Source organism: Castanea sativa, chromosome 3 (genome assembly GCF_040712315.1).
Source record: "Castanea sativa cultivar Marrone di Chiusa Pesio chromosome 3, ASM4071231v1".
In the NCBI taxonomy this organism is placed as follows: Eukaryota; Viridiplantae; Streptophyta; class Magnoliopsida; order Fagales; family Fagaceae; genus Castanea; species Castanea sativa.
Genome location: NC_134015.1, coordinates 51181351 through 51208139, shown reverse-complemented (window position 1 = coordinate 51208139; position 26789 = coordinate 51181351). Strand labels below are relative to the sequence as shown.

At 32.3% G+C, this 26789-nt stretch overlaps 3 protein-coding genes across 3 annotated transcripts; 1 reads left to right on the top strand and 2 right to left on the bottom strand.

Annotated features, from left to right (window-relative positions):
* Positions 1–1678: 1678 nt before the first annotated feature.
* On the top strand, positions 1679–3100 carry LOC142627577 (uncharacterized). Its single transcript, XM_075801450.1, has 2 exons — positions 1679–2620; positions 2729–3100. The coding sequence occupies exons 1-2, from the start codon at positions 1765–1767 to the stop codon at positions 2779–2781; spliced, it is 909 nt and encodes a 302-aa protein (XP_075657565.1). The 5' UTR covers positions 1679–1764; the 3' UTR covers positions 2782–3100.
* Positions 3101–4964: 1864 nt separating this feature from the next.
* On the bottom strand, positions 4965–11336 carry LOC142626948 (hydroxyproline O-galactosyltransferase GALT5-like). Its single transcript, XM_075800698.1, has 7 exons — positions 10395–11336; positions 7370–7602; positions 6998–7288; positions 6769–6897; positions 6507–6680; positions 5790–5897; positions 4965–5626 (listed from the first exon to the last, which is right to left on the bottom strand). The coding sequence occupies exons 1-7, from the start codon at positions 11170–11172 to the stop codon at positions 5417–5419; spliced, it is 1923 nt and encodes a 640-aa protein (XP_075656813.1). The 5' UTR covers positions 11173–11336; the 3' UTR covers positions 4965–5416.
* A 2541-nt stretch (positions 11337–13877) lies between these two features.
* On the bottom strand, positions 13878–23053 carry LOC142629120 (uncharacterized). The gene is made up of 2 exons (XM_075803104.1): positions 22990–23053; positions 13878–14320 (listed from the first exon to the last, which is right to left on the bottom strand). The coding sequence occupies exons 1-2, from the start codon at positions 23051–23053 to the stop codon at positions 13878–13880; spliced, it is 507 nt and encodes a 168-aa protein (XP_075659219.1).
* Between the last annotated feature and the right edge of the window lie 3736 nt (positions 23054–26789).

Genomic DNA, 26789 nt, shown 5'->3' with positions numbered 1-26789 from the left:
CGCTAGCCACGTTATCAAAATTGGATGGAAAGTAAATAGCAAGACTAAATTATTACACCTTTAAAATTTAAATAACTAAAATTGATCATTTGAAAATTAAGGGACTAAAATCGGGCATGTCTCAAATATAATAGACAAAAAACATAATTTATCCAAAATATTTAGTGGTTAACAGATAGGAGACAAGACTTTATCCTCGAAAAACCATGATTTGATTATGCAATTCGTGCTAATCTTTTCTGCTTTAGGAATTGGATAATCATAACAGACTAATGGGGGAGAAAAGTGAATAATTAAGATTTAGATGTAATCATTATTGTATTATTCAAACCTTTTCTTTCTAGTATTTCTATTTCCTTTTGCCTTCTTTTGAGAGGCTAAAGTGTTTGGGCACTTTGTCTAAAAGCTTCCAATGGACCTTCCAAAGAATAGAAACCCTCGGCTACCCTTTGTTTTGTGGGTGGTGAGGTAGGTAGGGAAAATTTTAAATTAAAAAATATATATTTTATTAATCAATTAAAAAAAATTTGAAAAAGTGACTGTGTATATTGGAGTTCAACAATTCATGCACTCGCAGGCAGAATCCTAGTTGTGACACATAAATTTATAAGCAAGTTGTCATTGAATATGTTGAAAGTAATTAACCGATCGAGAACAAAACTGATTTGGCATTTATTTGAAGTATGGGATGGGTGTGTTAAACATAGTAGGTCAATTCTTCTTTTAGTACCATGACTTTCAAGGTATTAATTGAGCAACATGGGTACATATCAAAACACAATCACCATTGTGACTTGTGTTGGATACTTGGATCACATCACAAAGTCTAAAATCCCATCACTGATTGACTAAAAGCATGTGATATTCCTGACTCGAATGAGGAAAACTGTTATTTAAACCAATGGCTCTTTCATCAAGCCCTAGTTTATATAGTAAAATAGAAGAGATTCCTCATTTCTAGTCCTTTATATAATGTAACATATCGAATCTCTAGCTTTTAATTATATTTTATAAAACCAATAATATTTAAGCATGCAAATCAGCCAGTCAAATAATGAATTATGGAGTTGCAACTTACCAGTGCAAAGAAGTCAATTGTGAGAGAGAGAGAGAGAGAGAGAGAGGTGAAATCTTCACTTACTCAAAAGGATTCATTTCATGGAAACGTTTAGCAATTTACAAATCCATAGGATATAGAATTATTACTTATTTGGTAAAATGCGTGATTTTAAATAAGAAAAATTCTTAATTTACATTGTACTAATAATCAGATTTGTTTAGTCTAATGTAAATCTATAATTATCCTTTAAATAATACGGCACCATATATACCACCTATTTCTGTCACAATAAGTCTAACATAATATTTTTGTAATGATTGATATGACTTGCTATAATTGGTGTATAATAAAAGTAGTGTCAATAATAAACATATATAAAAGTAATATTACTTCAATTATAACAAATCATATAGCTGTTATAAAAAGTATTAACTTTTGTAAAAAATATTGTTGTTGTAACATTACTCTTTCACTTCTATCAAACATAGAGGATCTTTTTTCTCTGAGGCATCTAATAATAGGGAAAGGCATAGCATTATCACCAAAAGCTAGCCAGCCAAACACCGAAAGTTAAAAATTCAACCCCCATAAAACAAGACCACAAGCACCTTAGCTAGCAAGCTGCTTCCAACAACATATGATATATACCAACACCTCACTTCACTTCCCAACTCCTCTACCTCTACCTATCCATAGCTGCAAGAATGAAGCTAAGTCACTCTTCCATAGCTCTTCTCTCCTTAATTTCTCTCCTCTTTCTCTCACCAATCTCAGCCCAAATCTGCCAAAGAAGCTGTGGCAAACAAATCCTCACATTCCCATTTGGTAGTGACCCTGGTTGTGGCGATCCACGCTTCCAACAATATGTTAATTGTGACCAACAAAAGCTCACCTTAACCACTCACACAGGTTGTTACCCTATCACCAACATTGACTACACCAAGCAAGTCATATACATCTCAGACCCTTCTATGTCAACCTGTTCCTGCACACAACCAAGTAAAGGCTTTGGCCTAGATTGGGATGCACCCTTTACTTTTCATGATGATACCATATTTGCTTTACTGGACTGTTCAGTCAGTTCTTCACCTATATACACATTGAATGGCCTATATGGTGATGGAAACAACTCCAAAGCCCCTCTTTGTGATAACCAAGGCACACCCATTTGTAGTTATTTATATTCTTGCACGCCTTTTAGTACCATCAACCTTCCAATCTCTACATGTTGCATTTATGCTCCTGTGAATCTTGGACCCTCGTTTGAAATGAACTTAAAGAAGCTTCAGTGCACTTCTTATTCTGGGCTTTACAGCTACAATGGCCAGGAATCCAACCCTGAAAATTGGAACTATGGGATAGCACTCAAATATAAGTTTAATGTGAATAATGAGTATCCAAGCTCATGTGCTCAATGTGAGAAGAGTCATGGAGTTTGTGGCTACACTGGACCTTACAATTCGTTTATCTGCAACTGTCCTAACGGGCTCAACACGTCGTTGGATTGTTTCTTTGTGTCATCATTTAATAATGGTTTGAGGCTTCTTCCATGGAAGAATGGTATTATATTATCTAGTAGTTTTTTTTAGACTCTTTTTCTTATTCAGCCTTTGAGATATATATATATGTATGATGCTTACAATTCAAATTATTTTGACCTTGTTGCAGGGGCTTGGTTGATGTATATTTTGGCATGGTCATTGGTTTGGGTCATGTTGTAGCTTGTTGATGGGCTATCCAACTTCAGAACAAATTGTGAAGCTGAGACTTCACCATGGTTATGGAAGAAAATGGTTGGACTTCTTCATTTAAAGAAACAATAAGTTCGGTCACACAAATTTTTTTACAATTGGTAATGTAACATGTTATGATTGATGCATAATAAAAATATTCTCTATGATTTCGAGGTTGCATCAATCATAACTTATCATCTTAACAAGTTGTAAAAATTTACACTTTCAAGTGACAGAATTGGGCACATTTCTACATATAGTGATTTCATCTAATATTAAATGTACTTTCCGCAATTTAACGTGTAAATGTGTATTTTAATTTATCTTGCTCAAGTATGTAACATGATGCGTGCAATTGCTTACATCAATCTTTTTTAAGCATTAATACAACTAGTAAGTTACCCGTGTAATGCATGGATAGTATTGTAATATTTTATATAAGATGATTTTTGAGAATGTTGTATATGTATTATAGCATAGTTGTTATAAAACTTTATTAGTAATGAGTTCATAAAAAAAAAGCAACAATTATAAATTGTATACACATATTCATTATAATTATTCAATTGAAGTAATGAAAAAAAAACTTTGGAGAAAAATTATAGAATAAAATTTCTTATAAAATGTGTCTTTCTCTCTCCTTAATTCTAAAATGAAATACACATCTCAAACACCCATGGTTAATCACATCGTTTACAAAACCCACAAATTTACAACATCCGACATTGACATCAAAATCATTATTGCCATTGTCACTCAATATAAAACGCAAACCCTCCTTTCTTGGTTGTAGCCAACTCAAACGGGGTGGGAGTAGATAAATCAATAATGTTAGAGTTAGGTAGGTGTCGTCGAAAGATTGAAGGTAAATGATATCATTTTTTGTCTATGTATATTTGACATAGGATAGCATGAAGGGCAATAGGTAGGTATATATAAAGGGCTAGAAGTGCAAGAGTGAATTAAATTGCAAAGTGTTTTGTGTGTATGTGTGAGAGATGAAATGTCTTCAAACATTGAACCAAATAATACAAAGAATATCTTTTTTTAATTAGAAAAGTCTTAAAACATTGAACCAAATAAAACTAAAAGTCAATAATTAATTTGTTTTTATTTTTTATGTGAGTTAAGGTATTTCAATTCTCTTTATAGAGTGTGCCACATGACAAAATCTCATATTCTTCCGTATGAGGTCTCTGTTTTTATATATATATTGATTGATGATTATGTTTTTATATATATATTGATTGATGATTTTTTTTTTTTTTTTTTTGAGAAAGAGAATATGATATTTGATCAAGTACCGTTCTATCATATAAGTTATAACCATCACTTATTTATTAGGCGGCTACTTTGTGGGCCATCAGCTACATCAGCTAAAGTAAATTTATGGTCCAGCTTATAAAGTACAGCTTTAGGCCCTGAGTGACTGATAAAATAAGATTATGGAATAAGGTTCCTTCTTCTTAGCACTATATCCACTAAGAGAGAATCGCTTTCATGATAATGGTTCTTCCTTTACTTTATGCCTACTTCTCTGCTAAGTTCTACAAAGTAACGGATTTGGAAAGAGCTTTATACCTACAGATATATTCTAGAATCATTGGTATCCACAGTAATTTTTTAACCCTTGGCAGCAGGGTATGCACTTCACTTACATGCTTCTATATTTACATTAGATAATTAGAGGTAGCACCTATTGAGAACAATATGAGACAGTTGACATTAGTTTTTAACTGATACTGGCAATGAAAAAAAAAGGAAAAAGTCACCAGTTAGATTTGAAATTGTTAACTTGGGAGATGATATCTTGTTCCATATATGCCACACATTCTTATGAAGAAGGTATTTTGTATATCCAGCATATGCATCATTTCTCATAATGTGTGAACTAATCACAACTGTTGTAACAAAAAGAGCCTATATTCCTGATATCTCGCACATCAGCAGCAATGATGATTTTTTTGGGGGAGGGGAGGTTGACCAAACTTTGTTAAGAGTATAGAATAACATCCTACATGCAATGGACTCTGCAAATGTGAAGCCAAATGTCTCTCCTCAAAGCAGAAATTGGATCTTTCACTAAAAACTAAATAGATTGGAGGGGAGTTGTGGAAAAACATAGTAGGTCTCATGGATCACAATTGGAGTAGAGCATTTAGGAATTGGACTAGGGGAGAATGTAAATAATATAAATGGCCAATACCCTGCACAGACAAGGAATTCATCGGAGTGCATGCATGTAGTGCACTGTTTCCAGCATACAGGAGAGAGAGAGAGAAAGAGAGAGAGAGAGAGAGAGAGAGAGAGAGAGAGATTTTGAATATAAAGCAGAAGCATTGTTTCAAACATTCATTTCATTCTGCTTCTGTGGTGTTACACTCTAGATTACAAAATAAATTGTTTATATATGTTTTGCCTATCTCTAAATAGCAACATTGCTCCTCTCATATCGCCCAGTGTATAGAGGGATGAATGGGGGAAAAAAGGAGGAAAAAGGTGAAATAATGAACGAATTTGGAAAAGGATCATGAATATCCCCATTAGACTTAACCTGACTTGAGTATTTACAGAGGTATACTATGACTGCAAAATTTGTATGGTGAACACTATTGTTTCAATGTCATCTCATGTTGCAGCACTGGGGTTTTCCTTGAGATTGCAATTTGTCCCACATGCATATCATCTGTCTTGGAGATTGGTAATGTGCAGTGTAATAATCCTCAATGCACCCAAATTGGCAGAATTTCAAGCTATGTACATACTGCACAGGTCTTGAACTGTTGAACTGCTCCACCCACATTCCCATGCTCACATCTTCCATCTTGAACAACTGCACCATGTGAACATTGGCTAATCAATCATCAGTAACCACCACCTAAAACTGCTGAAGCACATTACATGTGTGTGCAGGTGAACATGCTAATAAACACACACACACACACACACACACACACATACACACAGAGATTGAAGAGCAGAACAAAGCCACATACTCTTAATTTGTGCTCTTCAAAATCAGATACGATTAACTGTGCAATGTTGGATGATACAATGTAACCCGGCCCATTTGCATAGGTTGGATAGTCTTCCTCTGGCCATTCCTGGAACTCACAAGAAAAGGACATAATGGTGAGAAATGTGAACAGCATATCAAACCCTCACTAAAGAAAGTAATAAAGTCAAAAGAGTACTAAAAGTTGAATTAGTCAGGAACTCTACACTGTCTGGGTTTAGCTAGGCCAAAAAAAAAAGGTGATCATGGGAGTTGGTCAGTCATTTTATACCCAAACATTGAACATTCAAGAGAGAATTATTTGGGTGTCTTAAACCTCTAATAATCAGAGGTAGGACTCTTTTCCAAAGTAAATATAGTCCCTACACCTCATGATTGCAACAAAATAAACTTTCTTTCAACATTTGGAAGATAACTATATCATTCCAACACAGAGCATTGACAACTAACTATGTGTTAAAGCAAATGAAATTTCAAATCAGACATAATTAGATGTGGCAAAAAATCTGCATTATATTACCTGATAACAAATTCTAACTTTTTGTTAAAAGCAAAAATAAGTAGCAAAAACCTATAAGCAGCGCTTATTTAGAGTCTGAAGAAATAATATCAAAGTGGTACATTAAGCAACCCAAGGAAACAGAGCCAATGATCCTACTAAGGAGTAAGAACTAGAGAAGTTGGGGGGAATTCATACCTCATATGTCACTGCCCATTTACCATGACGAAGGGGCTTGTGGTGATAGTTCATGTTTCCAACATAAAGGCTTCTATCTTCATCAACTTTTCTTACTTCCTTGATCACAGCATCCACCCTAACAAATGTGTCATCATCACACTTCATGATATACTTGGCAGCCACCGTGCGAACCTGTGAAGAGCCACATACATTGGTGATATATATTTTCTAGTAAGAAAGAAAGAAAATAGCTAACTTTGGGTCATTTTCCAAAACTCACCCCATATTCGCAGATTGCTATAGTCTTCAACACAACAAGATCATAATTATCCATGTAAGGAACCATAACTATATCACCAAAATACTCTGATTCTTTTTTTAGCTCCAGATTTACTTCCTTTCTTCCATGCTGTCAAAACATAAATCTAAAAGCCCTAAATATCCAACATAAAGCTTTTCATCAAATGGTTTCTTATTAAAGAACACATTCCTCCAGCATCCAGCCTTACCATTGCTACAAAAAACCGAGCCACAACATGAGAAGATTTAATTGACTTATGTTGCATCCAAGACTTCCTCACAGCCATTCGCTCAGCAAAATGGTTGCCAGCAGATAGGATGCCAATGAAAAGCTCCACATGCCCATAGGGAAGAGGTGGGGCTTTCCATTTAGTAAACATCTCAAGATGCATCTGCGTTGCGAAACTTGGATGTGATGTGGGTAAGGAAGCAGCAAAAACAGAATGTACATCAATATCCCCATTGACAGAAAGTCCAGTGGCATCTTCAAGAACAAATCCCTGTGAACATTAGAAAAGTTTCTTAAGATATCCAGTGTCCGTTACAAAATACAATATGAGAAGATACCATAGGATACTCACAGTCCGATAAGGAAAAGAAGTGACATGCCTCCCATCTACATTAATATGGTAACCTTCCAAGCCAGCACTTATTGTTAGAACAAATAATTTTCCCTCTGCAAAAGGGTATGGCCAGTCTATAGACACCTGCTTCGTCCGCCCTATAAGCCTGTTCAACCACCAGGATGCCTTTGATTCTTCTGAGTGATTGTCATCATCACGAATCCACTTCTCACATTTCACCTGTCCATCAACTTCATAAATTCCAAAAAATCAGGAATAAACAGGATTAATTTAACCAAGGAAAACCTGTCATTATATAAAGACAGAATTCTACACCAAAGCAGTCTGAAAATCATACAAAGTAAATCATCAACAGAAGAAACTGAGCTTTCTTTTCTTTTGTTTTTATAGAAAACTCACACCAAAGTGTTAGATGCCTAATATCATATTCAGAACTTACACAATGGCTTCAATTCTGTTCAAGTAAATGATTAAGTCGTAGCCGACCCCAAAATTTTGGAGGACTAAGGATTTTGTTGTTGTTGTATTGATCTTTGATCTCTTTGCTTAACCCTTCACTACAGAATTGATTTTTCTTCACGAATGACTAGGGTTGTACTTACAATGAAAGTTTAAGACCTTGATTAGGTACATATGCTAGAAGTGAAGATCTGGAAGGAAGTTCTGAAACTTAGATACAGACATGTTTATTCTGTCATGGTGTCAATATCTCACTAGGAACAGAGAGCATGATAAATTGAGAACCATTCAAAGGAATTGGCATATTCATAGTGGACGAAGATGCTTGAAAACTTGTGGAAGTATTTGCTGCAGATGCTATAATGTTTTACTATGGAGAAACTTCCAACAGTCTACAAAAAATCATGCAAGCAACTAAATAAATTTAATGCTGATTTTTTTTTTTATAAATATCTCTAAACTTTTGGTCTGGGTTATTTCATGTAATATCTTGTAAGTTATTTAATATGGTATTTTTCTCAAGATTGACTACCAAGTTAAGTTTTGTTGCTAATATAGAGAGAGTGAAGAGCAATCAGCGGCTTCATGGGTGAGAGCCAATTTATCATTGTAGAATAGTGTTGAGTCAACTAGTTGGAAGACAAAGTAGCAGCTCGCAAGACTACCAGCAGCCGATTGAAGGTGATTGTGACACTATAGGCCTATGTCAGCTTAAGCTCAAACCTTTGACCATGTTAGTATAAAGATTTCTTAGGTGCAAGCCAAAACGACCAAAGCCCAAAGGACTAACTAAGAATAAGAGGTAAAATAAGCATAATAAAGCAAAAGTTCAAAGTGGTTAACTACATAAAGAATTAGATATGGGAGTAAGTCATAGGAAAATATAGAATAAAGAGAGACGTATTGCCTTCCTTAACTGGAGAATAAAAAAGAGAATCTCAGGTCTGAAAGCAAATTTTTGTTCCTCGGAAGTTGAAAATTTCTGATTGAACATGTTTGAGTCTATGAAGCACGAGTGCGTTTCTGGCTTCGGGGTGTAGGTGCGGGTGTGGGACTCAGCAATTTTTGAAAAATTAGGGCGGGGTGCGGCGATTAAAAAATTAATAAAAATATATTTATTTATATTTTCTATATATTTTTACTATTAAAACATTCTTAAAAAAAAATTATTAATCCAGTGACACTATTGGCCAACCAAACCTTCTGCAGGGCGCACTATATTATAGTTTACATAGCACCATTATATTAATTTATTTTAATATTTGGATCTAATTATGTTTAATCAAAATAAAACAAAATGGTACAAAATGTAATTATACCAACTGCACCTAAAAACAGCTAATTAATTGAATTAATTAAAATAAAATTCATTTCTCTTATTTGGTGTACAAAAACAAGGTCGAGGAGCAAGACCCCTCAGCAAGAGTGCGAGGCCTGGAATCATTTCTCGGCAACCAAACGAGGTCGAGGAGCAACCAAGCAAGTCAATCATGATCATCTCTAAAAAATGAGATTCATGCATGATCGCTGATCATTGATTAGCTGTTCCGGCATGATTCAAGGACGATTTCGGCAGTTTCAGTCGCTGGCCGATACGCTCTGAATCGGCCGATACGATCTGATTCTGGCTGAATTGGCCTGGTTCGGCACGAATCGAAGCTGCGTCGGTGCGAATCCAAGAAAAAAGAAAAAAAACTCGGACACGGCACTGATGCTCTGGCAGTGGTGTTGGTGGCCGCATCCCGCGTTGGGCCGCGTCGGACACCGGTGTGGCACCCTCCCAGCCGCATCAGTGCTTCAGAGGTTTGAGTATTCTCATGCCCATGTTACAAGTTTTATCTTTAATTACCTAGCCTACACTCCAGCTACAGACAAGGGGGCAATAATTTACAACTAGATAGGAGGTAATCCAGCGGCAGGTCATTACAATTTGAATCTACAAAATAGTCAAACAACCTTCCACTTAAAACATAATCACAAGTATCACAACCCCAAATAATCCGAACACCATTCCATATCTACCTATACTACATTTACTTCAATGCACTCATTCTATCAGCAACAACATTTTGGGGCTGGCCATGGATTCTCAATAGACTAATCAAAGTCGGCCACATATATTCTTTTCCACTATCTATTCTATCCAAAATCATACATTACATTTCCTCTTTAGTTGACATGTCCGTTACTACTACTTCTACTAATGTTATTTCAAGTCTTCCTCTCAAATCAACTCACTTTATGGGACAAAGAGCTACAATATGAGCTAAAGCTGATAGGAAAAAAACAATAACAAGAAACCCATGAATTGTCAAAGCAAAAATTAAACAAGAACACATTGAAATCTCCAAAGTCATGATCAAGTAACTTTTTTTTCCACCATTTTATTCTATCTAAAGTCATGCTCTCTGTAACAAACTTAACTAACATGTCTTTTTTTTTACTAGTTCAACTCAAAAGAACTGCAATTTGAGCTAAAGTTGACAAAATTAAGACAAAACCAACGAAGTCTCTTAATAAAAAAAAAAGAACAAAAAACACATTTAAAATTAGTATCACCTACCAGTTTCTTCATCAGCTCTAGACTTCCACCCTTCACACCTCAAAGCTGTACCCCACTGCATCCTATAACAAGTGTTCTGCTCAATCACAGGCTTTCTACTCCAATCCCCTTTCAACCTCGGGTTGAAATGCAAAATCCTTGGTGGGTCTTCACCATCCACAATTTTCAAACCCTGCAACTCCATCATAAACTGTGACACCATCACTGACTCATCTCCTTCTTTCAAAACCGATATTTTCGGATCATTCTCCGGGTGGCCCCACCTGGGAGTCCCCACCACCGTTATGTGGGACCACAAGGTCAGCCCACAAGGGAGCTCCAAAACCCGGTTCCGGAATTCGCCTCCCGACAGCGTAATCGAATTCGGGCACGTTTCGGACCGGTTTTCCGGCCCAGTTTTCTGGCTCAACTCGGTTTTCTTGGACTCCATTTCTTCCCAGAGCTTCTTCCCTATCGCCCAAGCTTGCTTTGCCGACTTAAAGAGCTCCGAAAACTCGTCCTTTTTAGCATCGAATAAGCTCTCGTTAAAGATCAAACCCGACATTCTCTTGAACTCGTGCATTTGCCGTTTCGGTTTCCGATACAGATACGAACCGTCCGGTTCGTCTCCGGGCAAAAAAAACCCAAAAGCTCCGTCGTCTGAATCAGACTCGGTGCGGAAAACCAGTGGGATTTCGATGGTCATAACGAGTATGCAAAGAAACACTATGCCCATCACAAGCTGAAGCAATCTGAGTCGACTCGGCGACATCAAAGACTCTAGCTTTGCTCGCTTCATTGTCGCTCAAAAAACAAAACCCAAAACCCAAAAAGAGTAGCAAAGTCTCAGCTTTGTTCATACAATGAATCAATGGGTTTAGTGTGGATTTGAAGGAATTGGAAGATAGGGTTTAATTGGACGACAGGGTTTAGCCGTTTAGCTGTACTGAAATGAAAGAAAGTAACTTAGTAAAGAAAGGGAAAGAGAGTTTTGTTTTGGCAAAACAGTTCTGGTTGGAATTTTTATTTTTATTTTTTTTTGTGTTCTGGTTTTTTAAACACAAATTTTAGATTTACTTACCATAAAGGGAAATAAAACAAGTAAAGAGCCCATGGTCTGAAACAGAAGCAATGAGTCAAAGACCATACAGTGGAACGACTGCGTGTTAAGAGAATTCAAGATAGAAGCAATGAGTCAAAGACCATACAGTGGAACGACTGCGTGTTAAGAGAATTCAAGATAGGCGCTTAACACGTGACATCATCGTACCGGGTCTAGTGCAGAGAATAAAACTCTAAGTTGTGTCCAATTTTTGTGTCATCTTTGAACAATTTGTTTTTTTTTTATTTTTTAAACATGGTTGATATGGATGAGGTGTTTTTTTATATAAAAAAAATGTTAACTTTTAGTTATTTTATTTTATTTTAAATTTGATGCTAACATAAAATTTATCAAAAATTATATATTTTAATAAATATTATGCAAATAAACTAATGAAAACTCTAGATACCCAAATGAACTTTTGAAGAATGTATTTCATGAGATATTTTTCTCACAACATTTAGAGAAATGTCTTATAAGATCATCTCATAAAATTATAAGTTGTATTGATAATGAATTTATGCGAAATGATGTTAATTTAAATTGTGAAGAAGTATGTGTTGCTAACACTACTTCTTAAGTACTTACTAGTTTAGTTTAGTTTATTTTGCAACTATTTTCATTTATTTGGTTAAGTTTAATTCTTTTTTAGTTGTAGCTGTTATTTTTTCAATTATTAAAATAAATCAATAAAAGTAAGCTATGTCAAATGTATACTTAATTTAAAGATATAGATGTACTAGATTTACTAGTCAATAACCTATGCGCATGAAAGTTTAATAAAATATTATTTTATCTTTAAAAAAATGTTTCTCTATTTTATTTTGTGTGTGTATATATATATAATTTGATAATTAAAATAGTATTGATAGATATTTTATTTTGATTGTGTTGTATATCCAATATTAAACATGAAATTTGATAATTATGATAGTTAGTACTTACTAATAGGTATTTATTATGATTGTATTTTTATTTAGAACTATTAAATATATACTCATGGTAATTATTAATAGTTATTTATTTTTTATTTATAATAAAATTTAAACTCAATTAATTAATATATATATGGGACTGTTTGGTTACTTATGGGTTTGTATTCATTTTCAATTTTAATTTTTTGAAATCATTTTCTCTTCTCAAATCCTATACTCATTTTTTTGTTTCCAACTCATTTTCTATTGGGCACCATTTTTGGACTAGTTTTTGTTTTTCTCAAATATATTTATTTTCTAATAGAACCATTAACACTGTCATCCGCTAGAAACCATTACCATGAATCCAAAAATAAACCATAACCAAAACCTACCAAAACCACCGTCACAATCCAATACTTAGCCTAGATCTCCACTTCGCCATAATTCCACTGGAAAAAATCAAACCTAGCCCAGATCACCACTGGAAAACCCATTAATACAAACAAATTTCATCAAATCTCAACAAAAAAAGAGAAAGGAGAGAGAAAAATATAAATACATATATATAGAAAGTCAACAACACATAGCCCACAAATGAAGCCCTAAGCAATCGACAACCTTAGAAATAAGCCACTAATAGTGACTATCGGTTCAAAAGTTGTTTTCATTTGCTATATTCAAACTCACTTTTTTTGGATACTGAAAATGAAACTGAGTACAAATTTACAAACCAAACCAAATTTTGGCAGTAGGTCCATAAAAAGCTGAAAACAAATACATAAAACACCACTTTTTTTTTCAAATCAAACAAACCCTATATGTGTATGTTTATGAATAAAATTATGAATGTTAGAAACCTATATGACCCAACTTTGTTTTTATATTATTTTCACCCTTAATCAAATACATGAAAATAAGATATGTAACCAAATACTAAAAATAATTAACTTCTCTTACAAATATTTGCAGAAAAACATTTATCAAATAGAAAACATTTTAGAACAAAACTTTATTTGTATTTATGTATGTAACTAAAAAGTAAAAACTAGAAACAGTCCCACACGGACTACACGAGGACCGACGAGTCACATCGAGAAATGGAATTGAATATATCATCGTAAAGAAAATGAAGGAGGGACAGGTGGTCGTGGAGCACACACAGCCCACCTCATTCTTCAAGGTCTTTAGTCAACTTTTCATTCTTTCTTTTACGCCATGAATTTGGTTGGTTAAGATTTTGGGTTTAAATATTGGAGTCAAGATTTGAATATGTGTGGGGACTTTGAAGAAGATGGGGTCTTAGTAAGTGGCGGAGCCAAGAATTTAGGTCAGGAGGAGCAAGATTAAAAGACAAGATTGGAAGTAAAAAATTAATCTAAAAAAATTAATCAATATTAATAACAAAATAAGTAAACAACTATATGATAATGTAATTGTCATACAAAATCTAACATAAAATGTAAACTTTAATTTATGTTTTCACATCTAGCTTATTTTACTCAATTGCCCTCGACGATTTTTCATATTTTGAAACCGCTGCATAATTTCTTCACACTCAATAGTCTTGAATATTTCTTTCTTAATATATGTGACTAAGCAATCATTCATCCACTGATCTTCTATTCGATTGCGCAATTGATTTTTAATTATGTTCATTACTGAAAAAGCTCTTTCAACAGTAGCTATTGCAACTGGTAAGATCAATGCCAAAGTCACTAATGAGTAAACCAATGGATATGAAACATTCTTTTTCATTTCTACCATCTTTTCAGCAAGCTGTCCAATTCCTTTAAGTGCTGAAAACTCTTCAGAGGACCGCATGTCATGGATGTATGTCTCAAGTTGGTTATCCAAGAAAGAAACTTGAACTGTTGAAAAATCACTTGGATAAAACTGAGCAAGCCGAATTAACTTCTCCTTGTTGAATGCTGAAAATAAGTTATCTTGGTTCAAACATGCAACACAAAGTAATAATTCAGAATTTTCAAGTCACGTTACTTTTCCTTTCTAGCTTTTAAGTCACGTTACTTTTTCCTTTTTAGCCTTTTTTTTTTTTTTTTTTTGTATGGGGGGGGGGCAAATATGGTATTTCCTAGTCAAAACAATTGAAATTTCAGGGGGCACCTGCCCCCCCTCGCCCCCCCCTCCCTCCGCCCCTGGTCTTAGTAATGGTGTATTTAACTAGTATTTATTTGGTTAAGATTTGTTTTTTCTGTATTCTTTTAAATAATGAAAATTTAATAATAATAAAAAAATTGTGTACCACTAGTTTCTTCATGAACAACAATTACCTAGCAACCAATTCAAAATTTTAACTTTGGCCACTAATTCCAAAGTTTCATGAGGTGATTCAGCTTTAGTGTGGCTTAAAAATGAAGTTAAAATAAGGGGATGATGGAAAAATGAAAGGATAGAAAATAGAAAGAGGATGAAAAAGTGGAAGGATAGAAATGTTTTTAATTTTCTTCAGTTGTGATTGGTTGAGAGGGTGGAAAAGTAGAGAAATAGAAAACTTTTTAGTTTGGTTGAAAATAAGGTTTGTATAAATTTACCATTATGTCTTTCTTAAATAAAAGAAAAAGTAATACATTATACTTTTTTTTTAAATTGTGTATAGATGAAAGTGGACATTTAAAAAAAATAGCATAAAAAATCATCCAAAAGTATTTTCTTAAAAAATAATAAAATAAAAATTAAGAGAAAAAAAAAGAAAGAAAAGAAGAACCCACCACCTGGCTAAACAAAAGAAAGAAAAAAGAAAAAAGAAAAACCAACGTTACATGGAAAAGTAGAAAAAAAAAACCCAAGCTACAGTGGAAAAGTCAAAAGAAAAAAAGAAAAAAGAAAAAAAAGAGCCAAAAATGTCGACGTTAAAAAAAAAAAAAAACCCAAAAGAGTGGGAGCAGTTTTGTAAAAAAAAAATTCTTATTTTTTACTCCAATTTTCTCTCAAATTTGAAGAAATTATATTTTGAAAGGGGAGGAGACAAAACTTGTGGGCCCTACCACTTTTCTCTCCCCCTTCCCCTCTCAACCAAACAGTGAAAAATATCATTTTTTATCTTATTTTCTTCTTTTTATTTTTTATTCTCTTTGTTTTCACCCCAACTAAACACACTCTTAAGAATAAGCTTTTTAAAAAGTCTCACTTCTTTCTAGGCATATTAGCTATCTTTAAAAAAAAGTCTCAGCTTTAGTAGTAGGGCTTTTTACTTCTTTATAAAATTCTTAATTAAATTCAAACTTAGAACTGGATTAACTAATACAGTACAAATAAATTTTTTTTGTCTAGAAAAAAAGAAGTTCAATATTATCTTTTCAAAAGGATTGTAACTACATTTTACGCACGAGAATCTATTATACCAAATTAATACTAAGGTAGTCAGGTAATTAAAGTCTTAATTTTTTTATTATATATTTTCAAGTGAAAGGAATAGGAATTTAAACCTTACATGTTTGTATTGAAAATATAATATTATACCATTGAATGGTAAGACTTTTGACAATTAAATTTTTAATAGGTCATTTGTTGAATTGCTTTCTTCAATTTAAATAAATATTTTTTTTTATAAATAGATAGTGAGAAAACTCAAGAAATAGAAATGTTGGGATTCAAACCACATATGCTCACTATAAAAGATGTCACTATCAATTATTAAATAATTTTTTATAATTAATAAATAAATTTAAAAGTATAAAGAAGGAAAAAACAAAACACTAAGCTCCGTTTGGGAAGCGCATTTTGCTTCCTAGTGGTGTGTTTTTTTTGTAGGTCCCGTGTACTGTTTATAAGACTCATAAACTACTTTTTAAAAAAAAAACTTTAAAATTGGGTCTCACGACACTATTCACACATTTAAAAATAATTTTGCTACAATAATTTCAGTTTTTAATTTTCAACAAGAAACGGTATTCAAACAGACCCTAAAAGAGTTGATTGGCACATTCAAGAAACCTATTTAAAATGAAAACCACTAATAAAGTGTAAATGTATTTCTAAGGAATTGTAACTACTTTCTACGCATGAAAATAATTTATATCAAATCAATACTCAAGCAATTAAAGTTTTATTTTCTTATATATTTTCAAGTGAGGGATGAGAGGATTTGAATCTTATATGTTTTCATTCAAAATATCATACTATATCATTGATAATAGGGAATGGAGAAGGTGAGATTTAAATTATATCCAGAGTTTATAATTTAAGTAAATAATACTATATCATTTATTCAATGGCTCATTCTCTTAAATAATTTTTTAATATATAGATAATAGAGAATAGAGAAGGTGAGATTTAAATTATAGATATCAAATACCACCAAAGATGTCACTATTAGCAAATAAACAAATTCTTTATAAAAAATATATGTTTATTTTTTTGATAGTTATAGTGGGGAAGTGAGAATTTAACTCAAGATATTTCATTGAAAATATTTCGAGTAATTAAGCAATTGAGTTATAGAAGAGATTTTGACGGTAAATAAATAAATTTAAAGTATAAAGAAGAAGGAAAAAAACAAAACACCAAAAGACTTGGTTGGCACATTCAAGAAACACATTTAAAAATGAAAACCCTTAATAAAGTGTTGAAGATGTTACGTCTATAATATTTTCACAATAATTTATAGGTATTTAGTTGTTATTGGTTCTAATTTGATCCTACCACTGAAATTAATTTTTTACCCTATTAATAACAACTCATAATAACCAACCACATTGAGTTTATTATAAAATTATTGTAAAAATGTTATGAACATAACATTTCTCTTAAGCAATCCATAAAAATAGATGTTTGGTTAGAAATTTTCACTTAAATCCGCAAATAATAATGAGAATGCTACTAGCCTACTAATTGGAATTTCGCATTGGCCACTCATTGGAGATCTCGTCTTCTTGCCAACAAAAATTCCATAGATTCTTTCCAATCTTATTTTGCTAGGTGGTACTTATGCTGCTTTTTAATTTTTTTTTTAAAGGCATTTCTTCCATTACCTTGATCTAACAAATTAATATACGGTATATTATATACCCTTTAAAGATCGAATAAAAGCTAATGATGACTGAGCTCAATCTCTATCAATTATAATAACTAATTACAAAACTACCTGGAAAAAAAAAAAAAATTCCTGATTATGTTACAACGACACTTCAAGGAGATGCCTTGCAGTTGCTAAAGCAATGAGAAATATCAGAAGGCAAAGCACAAACAATTGCTTTGTTAAGTAATTTTCTTGAACATGACGAAATTCTAAGAGAATTTTCAAAAATCAAATTAAACACCCAAAAGAAAAGGATAACTCCATTCAAAGACAATATTTGGTTAAAATCTTTTAGGATAATTATATATATAAAATCCTCAAAGTTCCATTTTAGTTCTAAATTAAATTGGAGTACATAAATCTCAACCTAAGTATAATTTCAAAATTATTGTAACTTTTTTTAATAATTCAATTTTACAAGTGGGATGGGCTTAATCTTAATCACCTATGAAGAAGTTGGGCTATGTATTCCGCTTTGAGTTTACAAATGAATGACACCAAAATAGATTGGGCTCTTAACAGGCCTATGGATAGAAAAGTTTCTGGGTGTAAAGCAGCTACTGATTTTTAGTGATTCATAAGCGATGGTCAAGTTGGAAAATAGACAAGCACGAGGAAAAGGAAGAACATGAAGAAAAATCTCAGGGTCATCTCAATTCTCAAGGCTGATGGTGGAGTTTGTAGAAGTCAAAGTAGAGTTAATCCCCATATGTCAAAATCAGAATTCAGAAGGCAGATAATAAGCTCATGCGACTAACTTTCATGGCAAAAGAGTTTATCCAACCTAAATAGAATGCTTGGCCCCGTCGATTATTACAGAACATTACAAAAAATGCTAGCTATAGGGGCATTTCGAAACCGAGAAAACCAAGCAAAATGGGTCCTAGCAGGGAACATGAAGATGGATTAGGCTCGGCCCATTATTGACTTCCTTCGATTGAGAGGGGGTATGAACAAAAGAAATTCATTAAAATAAAAAAAAATAACATTTATTTAGTGATTCTTTTGGCTATATATTGTCTAAATGTGAGTTTACTTGTGATATAATTGTTGGAAGTTATTTAGCTGAGTGAGGAAAGAAGTAAATTTCGGCAATGATATTGATGATGCATAAAATCAATAGTTGAGATCTTTGTTAGCATTGATGGACAATGGTAATGACTTCATCCAAGGACAAACTTGCAACAGATTTGAAATAGAGAAAAAGTGATACATAGGTATGGTGTTTGCCAAACACTCTTTGATGATTAAGTTAGAATGAGATTCGGTTGAAGTGTATTACAAAAGAATTCAACTTATGAGTAATTTTTGGGGAGAGAACTGTGTGTACCTTTTGATGTTGTTCCCTTTTGATTTTATAGCTATCTTAGTCTTTAATGAACAACAAATCTTTGCATTCATTCTCATTTGTAACGGTTGAGGTGTTACAACTGATGCTTTGACTTGTGTAATGTCTTCTTTCCCGTTACTCCGTCCATTACTCCTTGTCATAAATACTTGCTACAAATGTGTAACATATCTTAGGTTTGTCCATTATTGAATGATGAACCCATTATTTTTTGGACTCATCACTAATAATAATTGATGATGCAGAAAATCAACAGTTGAGATCTTTGTCAATGTGAATAGACAACAGTAATGGATTCATCTAGGTACGAACCTGCAATAGATCTAAAATAGAGAAAAAGTGATACACCGATGTGGTGTTTGCCAAACATCCTCTGCTGATTAAGTTAGAATTGGATTCCGTTGAAGTGTAATGCAAAAGAATTCAATTTAGGAGTAGTTTTTGGGGCGAGAATTGTGTGTACCTTTTGGTGTTGCTCCCCTTTGATTTTATAGCTATCTTGGTCTTTGATGAGCAATTGATCTCCATATTCATTCTCATTTGTAACAGTTGAGGTGCTATAGACTGATGCTTTGACTTGTGTAACGTCTTCTTTTCCTTACTTTGTTTGTTACTCCTTGCCATAAATGCTTGCTATAAATGCGTAATGTATCTCGGGTTCGTCCATCATTGAATGACAAAGCCGTTTTTTTTTGGACTCATCAGGTATTATAAAAATTGTGAGAAAAAAATAAGAGAGAGAAAAGAGAAATGATGTGAACAAATAGAGGAGAGAGAAGTTTCTAAAAATAAAAGGATGGAGAGAGAAAAAGTAATTTCGGCAATACCATTGCCGATATATTTGCTGCCTAATTTTTGTGCCATGCCTAACTAATCAAAATAGGAAGAGAGAGGAGAGAGAAAAAAATTGAATTGTGGAAATCTCAATGCCAAAATAAGGGGAGAGAGGAGAGGGAGAGAAAAAAAAAGTAGAATTATAGCAATACCATTGCCGAAATAAGAGGAGAGATTGAATTGTGGCAAACTCATTGTCGAAATAGAAGGAGAGGAGAGAGGAAAAAATTTGAATTGTGGCAATCTCATTGCCACAATTACCATTTTGTTTTCTTTTTTCTTTTATTTTGGCAACTCAATTGCAGTTAACCTATAAAGCATTTATGAATAGGTTGTCTACAAAAAAAAAAAAAAAATCATAGAACCTATGCATAGATTACATGGATATCACTTTAACATAGAGGTAAATGGAAAAAAAAGAAAGAAAGAAGTAAAATGCAAAGTTGCAAATATTCTTATTCCTTATGTGAAAGATGATGGCATGCAAAGATTTTCAACTTGAAAATCAATACAATATACATGATACATTTGGCCAATCACATGTGAATCTAAAGAATTAAATGCAATACACAAGGGTGCCCTTAATAATAATAATAATAATTGTGAAATCAAAATTAGTGTTGGAAGAAAGATAAAAATATTAGCATTGGTGTTGCCAATTTAAAAGGGAGAGAAAAAAATCAACATTAGTGCATAGATAGTATGAGATTTTTTTTTTTGTTGGAGAAACAGACAGTATGGGATTTAAAGGCAAGGAATAAGCTGAGGATGAATTAGACATTTTGGAGGATTTGTAGGCGACAATAAAATTATATATATTGGGAGTGTTCTATTATTAAATAAGTGTTTCCCATGGTCAATATAAACACTGACCATATTAAAAGTTATAATAATAAAAAAATTGAATAAGTATGACAAAAAGATAGTAATTATGGCAATTTAGTTGCCGAACTAGGAGAAAAAATTACAATAGGGTCAATTGAGTTGCAGAAATAGAAGGAGAGAGAAAACAAATTGGTAATTGTGGCAATGGTATTGCCACAATTCAACTTTTTATTTCTCTCTCCTCTCTCCTCTCTCCTCCTATTTCAGCAAAGAGATTGACACAATTCAACTTTTTTTTTTCTTCTCTCCTCTCTCCTCCTATTTTGGTATCAGTCAGCTAGGTAGTTGTGCATAGGAACAAAAATTGGGCAGTAGATATTTCAGCAACCGTATTATTGAAATTACTTTTTATTTCTCCTCTTTTTGGTCACATCATTTCTCTTCACTCTCTCTTATTTTTTCTCACAATTTCAGTAATACCATTGTTGAAATTCACCCCTCTACTCACTTAGCTCAATAATTTTGAACAATAAATATATCACAAATAAATTCACATTTAGACAATTTTTATTTACGAGACTCTTTATTTAGTATTTGTAAATTATGAATAAATAAAAAGACATAAAATAATTGTTTCTTAATACATTACAATACGTTAATTGTTACTTACATTAATTATGGTTGCTAGGTGAAAAGGAATAGAAGAAAATTATTATTAAGTTAATTATTTATATATAACAATCTATTTGATATAAAGATGCTAAACTAAAGACAATTGCTCAATTTTTTGTTTATATAAAAAAAGAGACAAATGTTCAACTAATTAACTTTAATAAAAATTAAGCAATTTAGAAATCATTAGATAAAACATAAAAGCAATAAAAGATGAATATTCAATCAACCATTAGCAACCAGTAACCAATAAAAAAAGAGTTTTCAAATCATGAAAACTGAGTTTAGTGGCAAAAGTGTAATTACGGTGCACCCAATGGTAGTGTATTGCCACATCTACTTCTTATTACCGTTGGTTTTTTATTTATTTATTTATTTATTATTATTATTATTATTATTATTATTATTTTTTGTTTCTTTTCTTTTCATTTTCAGACCTCCTCCTTTGCTTCAGTTTTTTTTTTGTTTTTGTTTTTCCTTTACTCTTCCATAAACTTCTTTCATCCTCCTCTCACTTCCCTTCCTCTCAAAAATTTGCTGCATCCGAAGCATTTGGCTAGCCGAAGAGAGCCCATCCAGCTGAGGAAGTTGCTGACTGAAGAGAGGCTTGTTGAAGTTTAACTGCCTTATGCTCGAACAAAAGGTGCTCGCTCAGCATAATAACATTGAGCCAACTGATTTGCCAAACTAACACAATTGTCCCCTGCAGCTGGATTGGTATCCCTTTCATAGTTCATATGGTATACACCAAATAGGCCCAAAATTGGAGTGAAAGAGTGTGAGATATACATAAGTTTTCGAACCAAACAGGCCCATTAATAAACTCTATTTAAATATTCTAGACTAATTAACTCTACTTTAGTTACTTTATTTGCTTTCTATAGTGGCCAAACCAGCTCTAATTTAGTGGGTTTTTTTTTTTTTGGAATTTTTGGGATCGATTTTGTTTAACTGAATCTGATGGGTTTGGTAAATTTTTGGCAAATTTTTGGGCTTACATATGTTGATTGTTTAAATTTTGTTGTTGGGCTATGGTTATTTGGGCTTTTGCTTTTTTTTTTTTGTTTGTTTGGTTTTAGGATGCGAAGGATGTTAGGGGCCAAGTCAATTTTTTTTGGGGTCAAAATCAAATACGCCATCGATTCACACAAATCACTATAACACATTAACACCTCCCATAATCACACAAAGTGACAGTACTAGAGAGGGTATGGTCCCAAGAATTTGAAAGGAACCAATCCGAAAGGAGAAGGTAAGTCATTTTCGAGCAAACAATTATTGTACTAAAAATTTATTAAAAAAAAAAATATTGTCCTAAAAAAAAAAAATTCTAACTTGAGCATTGTTTTAGAACACATGTTCTGGAATCTCACTTTCCTATCTTTCTTCATGTACTTATCCATGAATTTGGACTTAAACTTGATGGCTTGATGCCTAAATTTCATATAGAAAGTACCCCTAATCAAGGTGCCAATTATCATGCAAAGAAATCTCTTCTTGTCTATTTCATGCTTAATCTTCATCCTACATTAATCAATTGAATCAATAAAATGGAAAAATTATATAAATAGTTCATATTCTTTACACTATATTTCAATTTAGTTCATAACATTTCAATTATGTCAAGTTGGTCTTTAACCTTTCAATATCATGTTAGTTTAGTCATTGCCGTTATTTATTAGATGGAAAAGTCTAATATGTCAAATAGCTTAAATAAAAATAAATAAATATTGCCACGTCAACAAATGGATGTACTGCTAGGTTAATTTCTTTTAAAATAAAACTGCTGTACCGCCTATCAATGTTTTTGAAAAAAACCCAAATCAATTTTTTTTTTTGTTTGATAATAAATTTCTCTTATCTCATTAAACAAGGCAAACCAAATTCTCTAATGTCAGGATGGCAACCCCTTCCTCTTCCTTCCAGTGGTGCCTTCTTTCTCATTTCGGCAGCGCCTCTCTCTTCCAAGGTAACCAGGTTTCTCCAATTAGTAAAAATGCCCACGAAGTATGGACTGAATTGAATGGAAACTGTTGAATATTTTGCCATATCACGACACTTCATATATTATGAATCATAATTGATGATATAGAGAGCACTGTGTGGATGTGCCTAACATAATTGCTGATGTGGGATATTTCACTCAACTTGTTGCAGCTGCTGGTGGGGTTGGATGTGATGCATGTTTTGATGATGTGTTTGAGGGCTATGATAGTATGGACTGAATTGAATGGAAATTGTTGAATATTTTGCCATATCACGACACTTCATATATTATGAGTCATAATTGATGATATAGAGAGCACTGTGTGGATATGCCTAACATAATTGATGATGTGGGAAATTTCACTCAACTTGTTGCAGTTGCTGGTGGGGTTGGATGTGATGCATGTTTTGATGATGTGTTCAAGGGCAACGATTGTGATATGGATGAGGATGATGATATAAACATTTTTGAAAATTCCAAAGACTCAAGTAATGGTGATGATGCTAATGATGATGCTTTTGATAAGATGGTGATGGGCCAGTTGATAAGATGGTGATGGGGCTAGGGTGCAAGTGCAAGCACAAATGCACATGCAAGGGCATGTGAAAATCAAGTCAATGAGACCACCACATTTAGCAGTAAGTGCGCAAGCACATTCAAAAAGTAGTGCATAGTCAACCACAAATGCTATAGCCATAACATTTACTAATGCTGAAAATGGTCAGTTAAATCCACTACCACAAGGTAAAAAGCCGAAGAAGCCTAGGAGAAAAGCAATTGATACACCTTGGGGCAAAATAAAGCCGTGGGTCAAGAATGTACCACTTCCAAAAATATGGGGTCTACTGTGTTCATGGAAAGGAAACTCTTCTATAACCAACGAAACATTGATGGCAACTAGTCAAATTGCAAGGTATATAGTGAGACATTCAACATACTTGGCAGTCATGAATCAATTAATGCACCACCATCATTTAGGGGAGAAAGTGAGAATGGAAAGAAAGGAAGTCGTGACTAATCATGAAATATGTTCATCTTGTAGACACGTTGAAATTTTATTTACTTAGAGTTATGTTCTACTATAGATCACTCAAAGTTTTTATTTATTTATTTATTTTTTTGTATTGGTTTGTTTTATGCACCACCCAAGGTCCTTTTTTTTTGTCATTTATATTTTCTTTATTGTATTTGCAATTTGGTACTTCTTAATGCTAAAAGATATGGATGATTGCCAACAAGTCTAAATGGATGTTATTGTTTAGTGTCATTTTATGATACCTAAGTTTTGATAGATCATCTCCATTATATTCGTTATTGGACTTCATTTTCCTAATCATAGAGAAGGTAAAACTTCTTTAGCAGTAATGGGTTCACAATCTTCCTATTGGTTGTCAATCCCCTCATTATACCAGTAAAACTTCTTGCTGTCCACTGTGTTGCTATCCACTATCCAGGTAATTTGTTACAAACCTATTCAATTCTTCAGCAGTGAGAAGATAGGTTCAGCATATATTACTTTTTATGTAGTACACAACAAGTTTTAAAAGTTATATATAAGGGGGAGTTCTAATTAGTCAAAGCCTTCTTTTGGTACATGTGATTTATTTTTTAGAATGTGAAAAGTTATTGTCATTATGATGGTCATTATAATTACAATAAGTAAACTTCTTCACCCCACTACACAATTGTCTCACTTTATGTCATTAAATCTGATTCCTGAAATTCAAAATGCTTTCACTATTGGTCCTCAATCCCCTCTTATTTTTTACACTTAGCTTCTTCTCACCTATTTTGTGAAATAGAACGTTTAAAATCACTCACACACTGAAACATCACCAACATCAACTCAAGGAAATGCAACTCTCTTACTCACCTAACAACATATTTCAATTCCATAGGGAAAATTTTGAGTTAAGAATAAATTAAGTAATACTTTTACCAATTGGAAGTTGGAACACATGAATATTTTGATACCACAAGCAATTAGTCCATCGGGTTATCCGATAAGATTACACGATGACTTTGACATGGAACTCCAAAGCAAAATGTCGAACTAACAATCATGCTGTGGGAATACTTACTAATCTATATATCAAGGAAAAAATGGAAAGCGACCTTATAAATCCTGAAGCAATTGTGCTTACGGCTAGAGAAAGCGACTAACACCAAATCAAAACTCTTTATATAATAATAATAATAATAAAAGTTGGGTTTAAAAGTCGTATTTGTGTTGAGTGGTTGTAATAAATTGCAGAATTTTTTTTTTTAAAATTTTAAAAAATAAATAATTTTTTTTTTGTACTTATCTTCTTCTTCTATAATTTCTAAATTGATAAAAATCTTAATTTGATTACAATTCAAACTCTTCATCTAATCCTTTTATTATTATAATTTATAAGTTGATAATTTTTTTTAATTTGATTACAATTCAAACTCTTTATCTAATCCTTTTTTTTTATTTAAATTATATTACTGGGTGAAAAAAAAAACAGTACATGTAAAAATACTAAAAACAACAACAATATTCATCTATTCATTTTTAAAATTAAATTATATTACTTGGTGTAAAAAAAAAAAACATAATACCCGTAAAAAAGAAAAAAATATCAACGTATTCAAAAGCAAAATCTTCCTCTTCACATGTGACTTTTTTTTTAGATAATTATTGTTCATACAGATTTACCAAAAATGTTTTTGGATAAAGTTAAAAAAAATTATAAATAAGGTAATAAGTATTTAAGTTTAAAGTAAACACCTTTTCTTTCTTCTCCAAAAAAAAAAAAATATTTATATATAATGAACTTTTGTTTTTCTAAAAAAAAAACATTTGTTTATTTGTTTTTTTTTTTTGGTCATAAAAGAAAAGTTTCTCTTTTTCTATAAAAAATTGTTTTTTCTTTCTTTCTATTCATATGACCTTTTTTTTATTCCACTTTTTATGAGATTTATGAGGTAGCAACAAACAAATTGATTAGAAATCTTGATTCCAATTGGATTTAAATTCTATATCAAATGAAACTCTACCCCCTCTCTCTCTCTCTCTCTCTCTCTCTCTCTATATATATCCTTTTTGAAGTGAAGTTTATTCCAATATGTGAATGCCTAAATCCCATGACATGTATGCATTCTTTCTTCATTACTATTTTTTCATTTTGTTTAAGCTATTTTTCTTTAACTTCAAAAAAGTTAATAAAAATTTCTCACATACATTTTAACCCAGTTCATAGTATTGAACTTTTGTACTCATTTATTCTCTTCTACAATAATTGGTTTAGGTTTTTGTTACATATTCACACTTTCATCTCTCAAAGTGATAGAGAAAACAAATAAGTTTATTCTTTGTTCTTTTTCTAAATTTATATCTTAATTTATAATTTCTGTTAATTCTTTAATTTTAAATTAAGAATAAGTTTGATTATATTCTTTATATTGAATGTAAATTGCTATTTATAGGTTTTTGGTTATGTTGTATTTTTCAAAAAAAGAAAAGAAATAAAAGAGTTTATATAAATTTGGCAACAAAGCTAAATAGATAAGCCTAAGAAATGTTTACTAATAATAGTTTTATCAGTAACTTTTTATTAACATGGTTAAAAAAAAAAAAAGAACAGAGAGATAACTTATTAACATGATTTAAAATCTACTAAAACTTTTTTAAGGTATTGGTTTAAAAAAATTTCAAATTTTTTTTCA